The sequence below is a fragment of the Molothrus ater genome, chromosome 3 (genome assembly GCF_012460135.2).
Source record: "Molothrus ater isolate BHLD 08-10-18 breed brown headed cowbird chromosome 3, BPBGC_Mater_1.1, whole genome shotgun sequence".
Lineage (NCBI taxonomy): Eukaryota > Metazoa > Chordata > Aves > Passeriformes > Icteridae > Molothrus > Molothrus ater.
In genome coordinates this window covers 94,987,547-95,002,858 of record NC_050480.2, presented here as the reverse complement: position 1 = coordinate 95,002,858, position 15,312 = coordinate 94,987,547, and the positions used below count along the sequence as shown (strand labels likewise).

The 15,312-nt window shown below is 44.7% G+C and overlaps 1 protein-coding gene across 4 annotated transcripts in view; it reads left to right on the top strand.

The window, feature by feature from the left end:
• The first annotated feature begins 6,901 nt into the window (after positions 1-6,901).
• The window catches only part of KCNQ5 (potassium voltage-gated channel subfamily Q member 5), a 282,113-nt gene continuing 273,702 nt past the window's right edge, over positions 6,902-15,312 (top strand). For 3 of the 4 annotated variants that reach the window (XM_036380245.1, XM_036380244.2, XM_036380243.1), the window contains exon 1: positions 6,902-7,264. In XM_036380245.1, the coding sequence (XP_036236138.1) occupies positions 6,909-7,264 (356 nt within the window). In that variant the 5' untranslated portion in view covers positions 6,902-6,908. The remainder of the gene's footprint in view (positions 7,265-15,312) is intronic. The other variant, XM_054514316.1, reaches the window with a different exon arrangement.

Below are 15,312 nucleotides of genomic sequence, written 5' to 3'. Positions count from 1 at the left end.
CTCCCTCCAGCCTCAACATGGCTCTGCTGCCCAGGAGCAGCACCTGGAGATGTTCAGAAGTTCTCAAGTATAAGAACTCTGAGGCAAGAGCACCTGAAGCAGTTGGCTCTCTCCATGCTACTCTGCACAGATTTTCATTAAAATTGTTTGGACCATGGAGAGTAAAGGTGAGCACATCTTCACTATCTACTAGGTAGAATATAGAAACAAACAACATAAATGTCAATTAGGTTCCAGTTGAATCCAGTGAAGACTGAGGTACTCCTCTGTATTTTCAGAAGAGAAAAAAATAAGGTGATTCTAAAATATTAATGTCCAAAAATGTCAATGCTTCAAAGATTAGGCCACAGTGGGATAGGAATTTTCATAATCAGAGCTGCCATAGTACAATGGAAAGAGATGTGCAGAGATGGAGTGAGAGGAGGTGGCCAGAAGTCCATGTTTGGTAAATAATAAAGGTCACTGTAGTTTAAAGGAAAAGCTCATAATGAGATACACCTCATATATTTTGATATTTTATCTGCCACCAGTTTTTTTCAGGTACATCTCTGGATGCCTAAGATGCCATATCACTGTGTTTTAAAGGAATTTTGCTAACTCTAGGGATCAAATGAAGCTTTCACAAAATATTTTCTCCATACCAAAAGAAACCAGGAATAAGTCCAAACAACAAGATTTTTACTTTCCTGCACTGGAAATCTGAAAAAAAAATCCTCTTGATGAATTTCTCAGTATCTGTATTCTGACCTTGCAGGATTTTTTTAAGTCTGCTGTGGGTTGTTATCATGCCTGCTGGAAGGAACTGCTGACATGCAACTAACCAAATTATACTCTTCTGCTTGAAAACAAGCAGTTTTGAAGACAATGTCCCAAGGATCTATTTTCATATGTAGAAACTGTGTTAGGCTATAAAATCTGCAATAAACATTGACATTTTTGATTGGCATGTTTTTTTCAGAACTTCTAGGTATTTCGAGAAGTATTATTTAGAAAATCCATGTATTCCAAGAAAACAAACTGTCCTATCTGAAAAAAACCCCATTCATATTCTATTCTATTTGTATTATATTCCCAGTTTGGGACTGTAAACTGTTCTGCAGTTCTCGGTATACCCTCTGGTTTTGTCTTTTTTCTTTTCCTTTTCTTTGTCACATGACTTCTTTTGCTAGATTAGAGTGGTAGTGATCTGTGGCAGGGTTTGCATCTTTCAAAACATGGCTTTGTTTTGTCACCAGACTGCTTGTTTGGGAGTCCAGATAGTTGCATCACAGAGGGGGAAGGGAGGGAGGGAGGGAGGGAGGGAGGGAGGGAGGGAAGGAAGGAAGGAAGGAAGGAAGGAAGGAAGGAAGGAAGGAAGGAAGGAAGGAAGGAAGGAAGGAAGGAAGGAAGGAAGGAAGGAAGGAAGGAAGGAAGGAAGGAAGGAAGGAAGGAAGGAAGGAAGGAAGGAAGGAAGGAAGGAAGGAAGGAAGGAAGGAAGGAAGGAAGGAAGGAAGGAAGGAAGGAAGGAAGGAAGGAAGGAAGGAAGGAAGGACCACAAAATAGTAGACAAACAAACAAACAAACCATCAAAAAACCCCAGAAGGCAAAAGAGGAAATAAAGGAGATGAACAGTAGAGCTATTTAGGAGAGCAGGTCTTGGGCTCAGATAATGACTTTACAGGGATGTATGCCTTATTAATGGAGAGTCATGTTTAGCTATTTATTTAAGTAGGAATCAATTGAATAAATTAATTCCCTTATCAGGGACTAATATCTGATGAGTAACAGGAAATACTAGAAGTCAGGGAGCAAAATGAACATTTTTCCAGACAGGCCAGTCAGCACAGAAGTAAGGCTCAGAATTTCTGCTGTTGATCATGACCAGGTGAGGAGAGGAGGCCAAATTGTTCCTCTAGCTGGGAAGGAGCAAAGAGCTCCTGGCAGAAGAAGGGTCCATTACTAGAACTTTGGGAACTGGGCTTGGTTTTTAGAGGTGTAGTTACCAGGCAGAAGTGTTTCTAGCATACCTGCAGGTGCAGGTACTGTGAGTAAGCCACCCATGTCTTGTCTTCTGATTAATTTAGCCTGTGCTGGTAGTAACACAGAGAGGGACTGCTTGGAATGAAAGACTGGTCACAGGACAGGTCTTTGTGGAGGCAGGTCTTCCTCAAAGTTTGCACCTCATAGCAGTTTAACATCAAAATCAACATATAAATGAGACACCAAACTAAATTTCTTTTGATGGTACTCCCTTGCATTCAGAGTTAAGGGACCTCATGAAGAAGGGAAAGTTGAGAAAGCAAGCAAGCCATCCTTTCTGCTAGTTGTGTATGAATGCCTCATGCTATTGACAGTCTTGCTTCTTTAATTTATGTGAAAAAGCTTGCAGGAGAATATCCCAACATCTTGGAATATTAGTGCAATGTATTCCAACACTTTTAATATTAATATCAGAGCCCCGCTACAGCTGCGAGCATGTTCCATGTGCTGACTGGACAGCGTAAAATGTGCATCCTAACATGCTGTTCACCTCATCTGACATTTTGCTCATGGTTTATTATTCAATAGTAATGCTCGATTTGGGTTTTCCTGGAGGTGCATACCATGTATTGTAGGCTACACAACAAACAGGTCAACATAATAAATGAATTATGCCTAACACCTATGTGCTTTGAAAACTTATTCCTGACTCTTGTACTCTTGTCACCAAGAATAGCTATGAGTATCCCCTCCTCCATACAATTAGGCAGAAAGCTAAAAATCTTACAAAGAGGTGCAAAACTAGAGCATACATGATACCTTGCACTATTATATAACGTGAAAAAGGTTATTAACAAGGAACTCAAACGAACTCAGAACATGATACCACAGTAAACCGACCTTTGCAAGGTGTTGCTACAGAGGCCCCCAGCTTGCACTCTGGCTGCTTTTCTACTTCAAGCAGCCACAGTGGGTACGTGATTTCTACTGTTCCCTCTTTTGCTGCTTTCGAGCATCTTACATTGCTTCATAAATTTATGTTAACAACCCCTCTCTCTGTGAAAAAATTGCTACCACCCCCTGTGACAGATATGTAATTCAGGCACAAAGACAGAGAGATTCTTCAAATCCATATAAATATTAAAAGCTGCATATAGGTGCTCAGCTGGTTTTCATCAGCTTGGTAAGCATCTGCCAGTGACTTGAGGCAACTACATGCTCAGATGCTTTGGACTTGATGTGGATAGGCTACAGATCCTATCTGTCCTGGCACCATGGAGCAAAGCAGTGAACTCGGCCTCCTGAATTCTGGTCAGTGTCCTCTAACATGGCTGGTCTTCCTTTCCCTCTTTGTTTTTTAACCGGTAACAAAGTTCTTCTTCTATTAGTATCTACCCTGTGTCATAATTAAACCAAGTGTATTTCAGTATTTCTATTACCTATTTACAAACTTAGTCATTGTGAAGGCTTGCTTAAAATTCTAGTGTAGCTATCCCCAAAACTGCCTTAGTAGATGCCTTAGAAAATAAGTGTATGAGCTACAGCAAAAAGTTATAAATAAGGGAATAAGAGACTACCATTGCTGTTTAAATTGCTTCCTCTCTTTAATTAAAATAAAACCAGAAACACTGATGTAAGACTATATATCAAAAGTAACTCATTGGAAAGAAAACCCTGAAAATACCAAACATATGTGACATTTGGTTCCTGATCAAAAATGATTATATGTATCAACTGATCCTTCCAAAAGTCAGGATATGTAACATTTGATGTACACATTTGGAAAATGCAATTCAATCTTGAAACCTGTCTTTTAAAATCCAGAAGAATATGTTGTTGGTATTTGCCATAAAGCTCAGCAATAGTGACTCTAAAGCTGCACTTTAGCATGCCATTTTCCTTGTCCCTCTGAAGGTGTGATATACTGTACCTGCAGCCTTGAGAAGCCAAGATTCCTTGGGATGTTCTTGCCTTGGAGATTTCGTCAAGTAGATCCTCTTACTGACATCTGAACCCAGGATGACCTTGGACCATGCGGACATGCTAGAATTTCACACGACTCATCTCTGGAGGTATTATATAGTCTGAAGCCAAAATATCAGGGGAATTTGTTGTCCTATAAATACAGACCTGTATTTTGCAATAAATACTTAGATGAGGACTAGCTTTGTTGCATAGCACAGCCCCTGTGCCTGCCAGAGGGCTGGCAGCTGCCTGGTCTCCATATTCAACCAGCAGATCATGCCCTGGTTATCTGACATATGAACAAGTAGGGATAAAAATAATTACCATAAATGTCTTCTCATAATACATACTTTTAAAAGGATTTATTTAATAACAGATAACAGATGGGAAAATACACTTGTTCCCACACTGTAAAAATTAAAAAATTCATCACTAAGTGTATTACTTTTGTTAGCTTCTAGTTCTTCTGGAATCTATGGCTACACTTCAATACTGGCTCAGCTTGTGCTCACCGACTGTTTTCCTTATGATTATTTAAATTAATTGATGATTTTAAGCACCACTAGAGGGCACAGAATTATAACAGTATTTCTTAATGGATCACAAAAAGTACATCAGGAACTGGAGTTCAGTAATGTTCATAGTTTATTGGCCCAATCCTCAGTTTAAAGCCTCATTTCTATCAACAGTGATGCCCGTGTGCTGCTGTGAGCTGTGCCATTGCCCACACCAGCAATTAAACAAAGCTCAGGGGTTAGTGCCCCTGGGACAGAGGCCTGGCTCAGTGGGTTGGACTGACTATGTGCTCTGAGTTGAAGTTTGGCTTTCCAGAATTTCAGGATCAGCCCTCAAATCAAAGTGACTAAGGCCACTAGAGTTTAAATCTAAGCATGATTCTGGAGGAGTGGCTGATGGTAAAGGCATGCTGTACATCTTCAGCTGTAAATGAGTACACAGGGATGAGAAAAATGAAGAGTATAAACACTTGCGTATATCAAACCAGGGAAATGCAAACAAGTAGTAAATGAAGGATTAACTAACACAATTTACAATTCAAAGAAAGAAGAGTAGATATGTGCCACTGGAAAGCTTAAATATTAATGGGATTTCTGTGGATAGTTGTATCAACTACTTAACATCTGTTTTGACATGTGTGCTGTTTCTGCCATCCCTTATCACGAGTCTGAGTGGCCACTGTGGTTCACATGTTAAAAAGTTCCTGTCTAAACTGGCCTGCAGTGGAGGAGAAAGTGTAGGGAAGACAGGAGGACGTTTAAACTCATCATTCAAAGACATCTGATTGAGTGGCATTGGACACACTGTAGCAACGAATTACTACTGGTGATGTGTCCATGTCGCATTAGTAGGGGCACAAGTTAATGTTCACTGCCAGAATGTGAAATGAGCCTTACAGTTTCTTCTTTTCTGGGAGTTGAAGACCATGCGTTAATCGAAGCTCAAGAGCCTGGCCTCTAACTAGCCAGCACAAAGGAAAAAAACCCCGAAAATTAATTTCTGAATGTTTCTATTGAATTTTGCTTAACATTAGCATACACCTTACTGTTTTTCATTAACACTTCAGGAATTAGTGTCACGTTTTCACATCGTGGCGCTCAGGCTGCAAAACCAGTGACGTGCAGCTATTTCTCATGAAGTGGGTGTCGAAGTGGCGGGGGCGGCTCGTCCTGTCCCCGGGGCAGCGGGGGGCTCCCAGGCATCGCCGGGGCACGGCCGGCGCTGCCGAGCTGCGGCCCCAGGAGCGGCACGGGCGGCGATTGCCCGCAGCAGGCGGCCGCGGGGTGCGGGGGGAGTGCTGGGGGATGGCCGGGGGTCGCCCGCCGAGCACGGGCGATAACCCACGGGCAAAGCGGGCGCGGTGCGGCGGCCGGGCGGGCAGCGCGGTGCAGCCGCGCCTGCGGGTGCCTGGGTGGGTGGTGTTTTTTTCCGCAAGCTCACCTTGATGCGGCGGGGCGTAAAAGGGCCGCGCTCGGCAGGGGGAGCATCGCTGTCTCGGCGCAGCGCGGACACCGAGCGGCGGCACCGCTGCGCTCCGGCCGCACCGCGCCGGGGCCGGAGCTGACGGGGGCCGTGGGGGAGCCCGCGGGAAGGGCAGGCCGGCCGCTGCCCCTGGGATCTGCTGTCTCGCCGCCGCACGAGGCCGGGACACGGCGGAAGCGCCGGAGCGGCGTGCCGGGCCGCGCCGCCCCCTCGGGGGGACACCCGGCGGCTCGTCTGCGCTGCCCCGCCCGGGCCAGCCGCGCTCCCTGCCGCAGAGGGGGTCCCGCCGCCGGCCGATCCTTCCCCGCGCCGCCGCCGGGACTTACGGCACTTTTGTTACTTTCTCGGACTTACATGGACATTTCCCCGGAGCGCGCGTAGAACGCGGGCGCCGCGTCCCGCCAGCCGCTCTCCGCCCGCCTCACCGCGGGCACTGCCGCTGCCTCTGCCGCTCCCTCCCCGGGACGCGAAGGCTCCCGGCGGCGCGGCCCCCGCCTGCCCCCACCGGCCCGCCCGCCTCGCCGACTTTCTCCGCCGCTCAGAGCGAGAGCAACAGCTTGCCCGGCCCGGCCGAGCCAAACGACGCGGGAGGCAGCGAGGGAGCGGGCGGCGGCGGGCACCGCCGAGCCGCGGCCTCTCCGCCGGAGCCGCGAGGAGCTGCCCTCCCTCCCTCCTCCCCGTCCCGGGCCGCGGAGCCACGCCGGGCGGCGCTGCGGGGACCGGCGGCGGGGCCCCGCCGCCCGGGAGGAGAGCGCGCCCGGGGGGGCGCCCGCTCCCTCGCCGGGGCCCCCGCGAAGCTGCCGCAGGCCGGCCCGCCGCGCCGGGCGCCCAAAGTGGCCCGCGCCCCCGCGCCCCGCGGGCGCCGCCCGGAGACCCTCGGCCCCCGCTGCCTCTTGCGGGCTGCTGCCGCGGGGTGCCTGGCCGCCGCCGCCCGCGCCCTGCTCCGCCGCGGCCCCGGCGCCCGCTCCGGCGCCCGGGGTGATGCCATGCCCCGCAACCACGGCGGCGGGGAGGAGGGCGGCTCCGCGGGGCTCTGGGTGAAGAGTGGCGCGGCAGCTGGCATGAAGGATGTGGAGTCGGGCCGGGGCAGGGCGCTGACGAGCTCAGCGGCCCGCGGCGACGGCCTGCTGCTCCTGGGCACCGGCGGCGCGGCCGCCCCCGCCGGGCTGCGGGAGGGCCGCCGCGAGAAGCACGGCGCCCGCATGAGCCTGCTGGGGAAGCCGCTGTCTTACAGCAGCGGACCGAGCTGCCGCAGGAACGCCAAGTACCGCCGCCTGCAGAACTACCTGTACAACGTGCTGGAGCGGCCCCGCGGATGGGCCTTCGTCTACCACGCCTTCGTGTGAGTACCGACCCGCTCCCCTCTCCTCCCGTCCTGTCGCGTCCTGTTCTGTCCCGACCCCTCCCGTTTGTTCCACGGGCTGCCTCCCACATCTGTCCTGAGCAGCTCCCCGCTGCACGGCGCGGCTGGTACTTCCCTGCCTGCCCCTCCGGTCCCCGGGCATCACTCCTGCCGGGACACGGGGAGGACGAGTATCCCGCGAGTCGCGCCGAAAGTGCCCGGGAGGAGTCAGCGGAGGCGCGGGAGCCGCTGCCACCTGCGGCGCGGCTCTCCGCGGGCGGCGGGAAATCCCGCACAGCCCTAAGTGGGAGGTGATGGGGGGAAAGCTCGATTCACCCGGCAGAGAACCTGCGGGGAGCACGGCGGGGAGCGCGGCGGGGAGCACGGCGGGGAGCACGGCGGGGAGCACATGCTCACTGGTCTCCCGGGCGCCCGAGGCAGCCGGTTTGCGCGGGGGGAGACTGCGCGGCGCTCCCGCTGATGCCGCACTCCGGCCTCGAGATTAGACGGAGCGTGGGGTGTCGGCGGCTGCCGGGTGCTCCCCGCGGCGGCGGGGCGCACTGGGTACTCCAGCGGTACCCGCGGCCCCTGTCCTGCCGAGCGGACACCGAGCGCTGCGCGGTTTGAAAAGTTACCGCCGCGGAGCCGCAGCGCTCGGTTCTGCCTCCAGAGTGTTTTCCGGGCGCGCCTGGTCCCCGCCTCGCAGGGAGTGCGGGTGACGGCGCCTTCCCACGCGGGTGCTCGCGGCGGGATGCTGCGCCTCAGGTGCGGCCACCTGCCGCTGGCAGCGTGCAGCGAGCGGCCGCCGGTGCCTGCCGCTGCTGAGCTTTGATCTCAGCAAGTGACGGTTCCTGTCCCACTCATCCTGAAAAAGCCCGTGAGGGAAATATGTTCGTCCATCTCTCAGCGGAGAGCGGTACTGTCACCGCGCTGCGAAACTTGCGCTGCTTTAACTTCAAGAGGCTTGTCCGGGACACCTGTGCGAGGGGACCCGTGGCTGTCGCTGCTTGCAGTATCCTTGGGGTCAGCCATGCTCCTCAGTTCATTAGCAATCCTCTGTTTTTATGGGTTTTGGTAGTATTCGGGGGAAAGGCCCTACTCAAAGTCCTTTTTGATGGCTGAGCAAAACATGCAGCAAAGTCTGTCAAGGAGCCGTAACAGTGGATCATATTTATGGGTGAAAACGTGATCAATTACAGAGGAAGGAAGTTAAGCATCCCTGTATTGGGGATATAACACAATTTATTGTTATGTCTGACTATAGGAAATACATCATAAACGAATCAGAATATTTAACTGATAAGCTGTAAGTAACTGTATTTGTTCCATGATAGTCATGGAAATCAAGCTAGCGGCTGCAGCATCTTGGCTAAAAAAGCAACTGTTCCCTAAAAGCTGTTTGACAGCATAAATAGTGCTCCTCTCCCAGCAGTAGGGGAACCCTCAAATCTTATTTTAAAAGCAGCTTGTTGTAGGTAAAAATGTGCCAAAAACATGGCAGTCTTATTAATAAGGTACTTTGTGGATAGATTCATTTAGTAGATGACAATTACTATAGACAGCAAGTAATAGAAATGTGCTTTATGTCATATATTATTCAGTAAAAGGATTTTTGTCCACTTAGAGGATCTTCCCATTATTTCTGTTTTTCTCTTAAAATCAACTCTTACACCCAAAATGTTCTTCTTGGAGGGCATTTATTTGGTACATTTTGCTGTCTGGGTCCTTACAGGTGTTTTCCTGTGGCCTAGATGGATGTTAATTAGTATTGCAACAGCCACCAAAATATGTACTAGGAATCATTTTATGTCAGTGCCTGAAGTTGCCAGCCAAAATATTCAAATGATAGTTTTGGACCTTTTTGTTTGAGTTCATGATAGAAATCTTCAAAACCAGAAAAGTTCGAGTTGGAAATACAGCTGAGAAGTTTAAACCTTAAAAAAAAAAAAAAAAAAAAAAAAAAAAAAAAAAGGTGGTAAATTTCCAAACAGAGTGAAGTCATGACACAGCAGCGCTGTAAACAAGGAAGATTGCCAGCTGCGTTTAGATAATTGCCTGCATAGAAAGAGTGCCAGTTTTAATTTTTAATTGCAAATGGCAATTTTGGCAAATGTAATGCCAGCATTACATCTTTTATCTGAACAGATCTGTGTGAAAGAGCTTGAAACACTACTGTAGTATAAGACACCTAGTAATAATATTACCTTAAAGTATCTGTCACTGATACAGTGTTTAAGGTGCACTTGAAGTTCCACTGGATTTCAGTTTGACAGCCATCCTTGTTGCCAGTGATGCCGCAGTCTACAAATTATTTTAATGTGTTTGTATAATTCTGATTTAATCACAGTCAGATAATAGTATCATATTTATGGTGTTCCAGGCTCATTTTTTTCCAGCCACTTGATTGAATATAGTTGCATCTTGGAAAACAGACTTTCTTACAGAATTAAAAACCAAACCAAAACAAAAAAGCCACAGCTATTTGAGAAAAGAAGTCTTGAGACGAGTAGCTTAGAGTTGCAAAGACATTACAAAGTACGTGGAGGAGATGTCTGTTTCTACCAGTGCTAAGCTATTCTTGACTGCAGTGGAGCCCGTTATAGCTCTGTACTATTCCTGTTACAGGAATGGGCTATCTGGGGTGAGACCTTTTCAGTAGATCATTGGTCTCCTGAAACCTCACTCTGATATGCAGGTTGAAGTCATGCAAGGGTGGTTACAGAGTTTTGGTTCTAAAGGCTTTGACCTAGCAGTTTAGATTTGCGTGTTTGTTTTTTAAATAAGAACTGGGGAATTAAAGATTTGTTACAAATAAGAAATCATTCATGCAGTGGTATCAGTAATATTTTAAGGTATCACTCCCATAGGGAAAAACACTTCAGAGCTGAGAAGTATGCCCAGTTAACTCTTCTTTTTTGTTCTTGCCCTTTCAAATAAGATAAAAATAGGCCAGCCACCTAAGGAATGAGTGTTGTGACCTACATTCAGAAGTCAATTGGTTAGTTTATTTGGAAATACAAACCTGCCAGATTCTAGAAAAGACAGCTATTTTGCAAACTTCTGCAGCTAGGGGAAGAAGTTGCTCTTGAGCAAAGGCCTTTGATTTCAGTAAAGTTGTGCTGGGGAGCAGAGCCATAAATGACATGTTTCTTGAATCCTTTTTTGTATGCCTCAGTAGTTCTTTACATTGAAACTCCTATTAAAATTTAAGATCTTTCCTGCAAGTTTTTGAAAACCTTTATTTCAGATACCGCTTTATGCCACACCACATCACCTACACGTGGAGCAATGTGCATATTTAACACATATGTGCTTACTTTAAAAGGCTGTGATATTGTAACTTTTCAAAAGCATTGTCTTGGAATGTCACAGGATTTCATTGTGTTATTGCTGTTGCAGTTTATTATGGCTTGTTTGGTGTGATAAAAATGTGCAGCCATTGCCTTAGAATGATCAAAGGGGAATTCCAGATTTGTTGCAAATTTAACTCTGGGTTTCATCTTCAGTTATCATAAGGGCTTTGTATTATTTTTGTTCTTAATTGACATTCTGAAAATGAGATGGCATGAGATGTTCAGAAAAAAATACTGCTCTTTGATACTGTTTATACTGGTAGGATATAATTAGTTGCATAAGTTTCCTAATTTAACATGTTGGATTTATTTCAGGAATAATAAAGTTCCTGTTTCTTACTGACTTCTTTGTAATGTATTCCATGCAGAAGTCTTTGACGTTTGTTGTGGGGATGTCCTTCTCTTTACAAAGCTACCAACTTTTGCTCTGTAAGCTTCTGAATTCCAAATCACACATCTGGATGTGTGCACAAGGATGGTAGCACGTTGCATGGCCTGTATTGATAGGTTTTCATGGACATCCCCCACTGACCACTGCAGAAGAAAAGATGCAGTGTTAGCTGAATTGCAAGAGCCTGTATGGTATTATTCTTGTCTTTTGCGTTATTGATGGAAAAAAGACCGAAAAATTATTTCTGGAAAAAATGTAATGATGCTATCAAAGATTTAACTAGCTATTTTAGCCTTCCAGATCTGCTGGAAAGGATATAGCTCAGAAATGATCAGGATGGCTATTGACCAGCAGGTCTTTGCATGTGAGCTAACAGAGCTGCATCACACCGTGCCCTTGGTATAATAATGGAGGCTCCATATTCTGATTAGAAAACCAGTCATGTGCAACACCCAAAGGACTTGCTTGTTCTCATGCTATGAAAGTAGGAGAAATTATTTTATCTCTTTCTTTTTTCCATCTTCTGGCAACTAATGAACTAGTTCCAGGTGCTATATGGGTAACTCTACAGCTTTCATCTTTTCAGACACCATTTTAGAGTCAGGATCTGTTGCTGTTAGGGTAACAATATATTTCTATATGTTTGTAAAAACAATATATTTCTATATGTTTGTAAAAACAAATAAAAACATGATGTTTACAATTAACAAACAACAGTGTTGACGACATAAATATGTAGCAAATCAAGTCTTATTAGGTGCTGAGGAGTTACAAATTTAAAACTCTTTAACTGTAGCCCACAAACCTTAGTAGCACTTTCAGGTAAAATGAATTAAAGTGGATATTTAGATGCCCTTCAGCAGTGATTTGCTTCATTTGAAGCAGTCTGTGATTCTATACATGTGCATATTTCTCACCTACACATTGTTTTGAAGGAACCTTAGGAAGTTACCCAGTCCAGCTGGGAGATACACTTTTCCCAGTCCTGTCATGTGGCTTTGTCTAGACAGGTCCTAAATTTCCCTGGATGAAAATCCCACCACCTTGCTGAATAACCTGCAGGTCTGCAACCTGTCTGTTGAAAAAAGAGGGGGTTTTACATGAGGAGGGAAGAATGGAAGAGCCACCCTGAACCTCCTAAATGGCAATTTATGGTCATTGTCCCTTTATATATGTTCTGTCATTGCTGAGAAGATTTTGGCTTCTTTATCATTTTGATTTACCTTCAAGCAGATGTAGGCTACTTGAAGGGTCACCTGTTAGATCACCCTTCTGTCAGACCAAACATGCTCAGCTCCATCAACTGCTCCAAGACAAAAGCTCAAGGCTCCTGAGTATCATGGTTGCTGTCCAGCATCTCCTCTGTCTTCTTCACATCCCTGTTCATCTGGGAAGGATCACTGACTGCCCTAGTGCTTGAGGCCATGCTGAGTAGAGAAGAAAACTTTTTCAGTCTGCCAGTCCCAGTGGCAGACTGTGTAGTTGCTTGCTGCTTGCCTTATTTCTGACAAAAGCATGTTGTTGCCTTTCTCAACCTGCTGTGTCCACAGAAACAGCCCTTTTTGCTGGGCCTGCCACCCAAGCAGTGGGTTCCCAGCCTGAATGGATACATGGGATTGTTCCATGTGCATTGCACCAGGTGCAGATGTCTGCTTTTCCCTTAGCTGTGCTCGTAGATGCTTATGGTCGCATCCAGTATTTTCTTGTTCTGTCTCAGTTGTTGTGTACTGACCAGAGCAGTGGAGATGGCACAATCTTTAAAAACTTTACCCTCTTTGTCCTCTTCTTTGTGATTAGTAGAGAAGATTGAATGTTCAGCCATGCTTAATTCCTCCTCTTTCCTGGTGCTGTTTATGGACAGCAGACCTCTCCTGGAACCCTGTCATGGGCACTAAATTACATCTAGCTTCTATTTTTTGCTTGGTTTTTTGTTGGTTTGTTGTTTGGTTTTTTGTTCTTGTTCTTTTTTTGGGGGGGAGTGGATTGTTTATTCTTGTTGTGGTGGTGGTGGTGGTGCTTTTTGTTGATGTTGTGTTGTTGTTGTTGGAGAGTTATTTTCCACCTCAGGATTTTCAGTAGATAAGTATCAGGAATGTTTATGCTACCTTAGTAAAATCACATTTAGTTTTTGAGGATTGATCTACTAAATTTTCTCATTTGTATTAGCCTTACTTTCTGACTCAAGAATGGTTATCCAGAGGAAGCACCTAATTTTCTATAAAATCAAGATAGACCCACAGCTTTCCACAAAGAAGACTGCAAAAGGCTTGCTTTGAGAAAAAGTCACCAAGAACTGGATGAGGGAAAGTTCATGCATGTGGACTTTCTTCTATTTGTCATAAGGTTTATTTCTTAAATAAGATTAGGAATTGTGTTCAGGAATGTGGATAGTAGGTTAGTATTGGAGTTTCAAATTAATCTGCAACCTTTGCAAGCAGAATCTTCCTCCTCCTAAAGCAAGATATGAGTTAAGAGTTTTTTTTATAATTATCTTTTTGCTGTAATTTTTTCTCATTTCACAAAACCCATGCAATGAGCATTATATGTGGGGATGAGACTCCTATCTCAGATCTATTTTTCTTGGTGTGCCAGTCTTTGGAGAGGCATTTCTTGTCTTTTTTCTTGAGTGTCTTGTAGGATGTGGAGACTCTTGGGTAACTTTCTGTGGTCTTATGTGATGAAAGAACCTACCCAAAATTACAGATTTATTCTAAGGGATGGTATATGAATTTCTAGTATGGAATAAAATACGTGTTCTCAAAGGAGAAGTGGTTTTAGTGAATTAAAGGAAGAATTTATAAAGATTTTAATTGCCTGTGAGAAAGTATTTATGTGACAGATTTTCAAAGTAGGCCCTGAAGAGTATGTTAATGATCTAGACACTTTTCTTCACTGGACACTTTTTAAAGTTTCTCTGTTGATTAACTTTTTAAATCAAAAGTAGGTAATGATATCTATTCAGACTTGATGCTCTTTGCATGCTCCAAGTTTGACTATATTTTTAATAGCTATTCACCCTGTTTTACTGTTGATTGTAACTTAATTAAGTTTCCTGAATTGGATGAAAGTACAATTGAACTAATATTTCACAATAATTTCAAATAATTGTAGCATCAAATGGAATACCAATGATTATTCAATTAATAATAGTGATTTCCCTATTCATGAGAATAAGCATAATTAATATACTTAACAAAGCTCATAAAAATGCAGTTAATTTTTTCATAATTGTTTCAGTGGAAAGGAAAAGCACATGGTTTGTTACTTTATTAATCATCTTTTTATGGAGAAGTTCTATAGAAGGAAAACCTTTTATTCCTAGACAATGTAAACTGCTGACAGTGCAAATAAATCTCACTATAGTAAGGTAGATATTTCTTATTAATTTAAAGGTAAAACTTAGTTGCCAAGTGTCTAGCATTCTTATATGGCTCATATTTTCATTAATATAAATGGTGAATATTAATGAAATTTGCAACTGATTTTAACTGAAGCAAAATAGTCTTCTGCTCTCATTTAGAAAAGATGGAGTAGAAAGCATGAATAATACTATCTAACAAAAAATCTTTAATATGTATACATAGTAGACATAATTTACTGTGTTATTCCTACTGAGGCAGATGTTTTTATTTCACAATAAATGTTGCTTTTTCTCATTAACATTAGCACCCATACCATTTCTCAAACCATAACACAATACAGCATGCATTCTTGGTTTTTAAGTTAATGCCGGTGCATCAAGAGTCACTTGTAAACATGTGTTATATAAAATATACTGAGTTTGGGAGAACTTGCAATTCTTTTTTCTCTTTGTTTTTGTGCAAGATTTTGTTATTTCTTTTTGTAAATTGGTTTTACAGATTTCCTGTAAGAGAGCAGATGTAGATTACCCAAGGGATTGCCACCACAGGTCAGTTAAGGTAGAAAATTCTTGAACTGTTCAGTTTATCAATTGCAAAATAATTTTAAGGAGTTGCCCTTTCACGTGCAAAACCCCCCTTCCTTTAAAGATATTAATTAAAAGTTCAAAGGCTGTCTTATAGGTCAGCTGCACCTAATCAAGAAATATTTTCAATTTTCTGTTGAGCATTAGATTTATCTTGTGATAGCTATGTGAGTTGCAGTGTAATTGCATTACAGGAAGCTCAGCAAAACGTTCATCATTTGGGGCACTGAAGTGTAGTCTCAGACAGTGTCTTCTGCTTGAAAGACTATGTGATTATTTCTTAATATATATAGTCTGGTCCAGTGATGCAGAGGTGGACACAGTCCTCCAGCCAGGCATATCTGAAATTTTCTGTTTG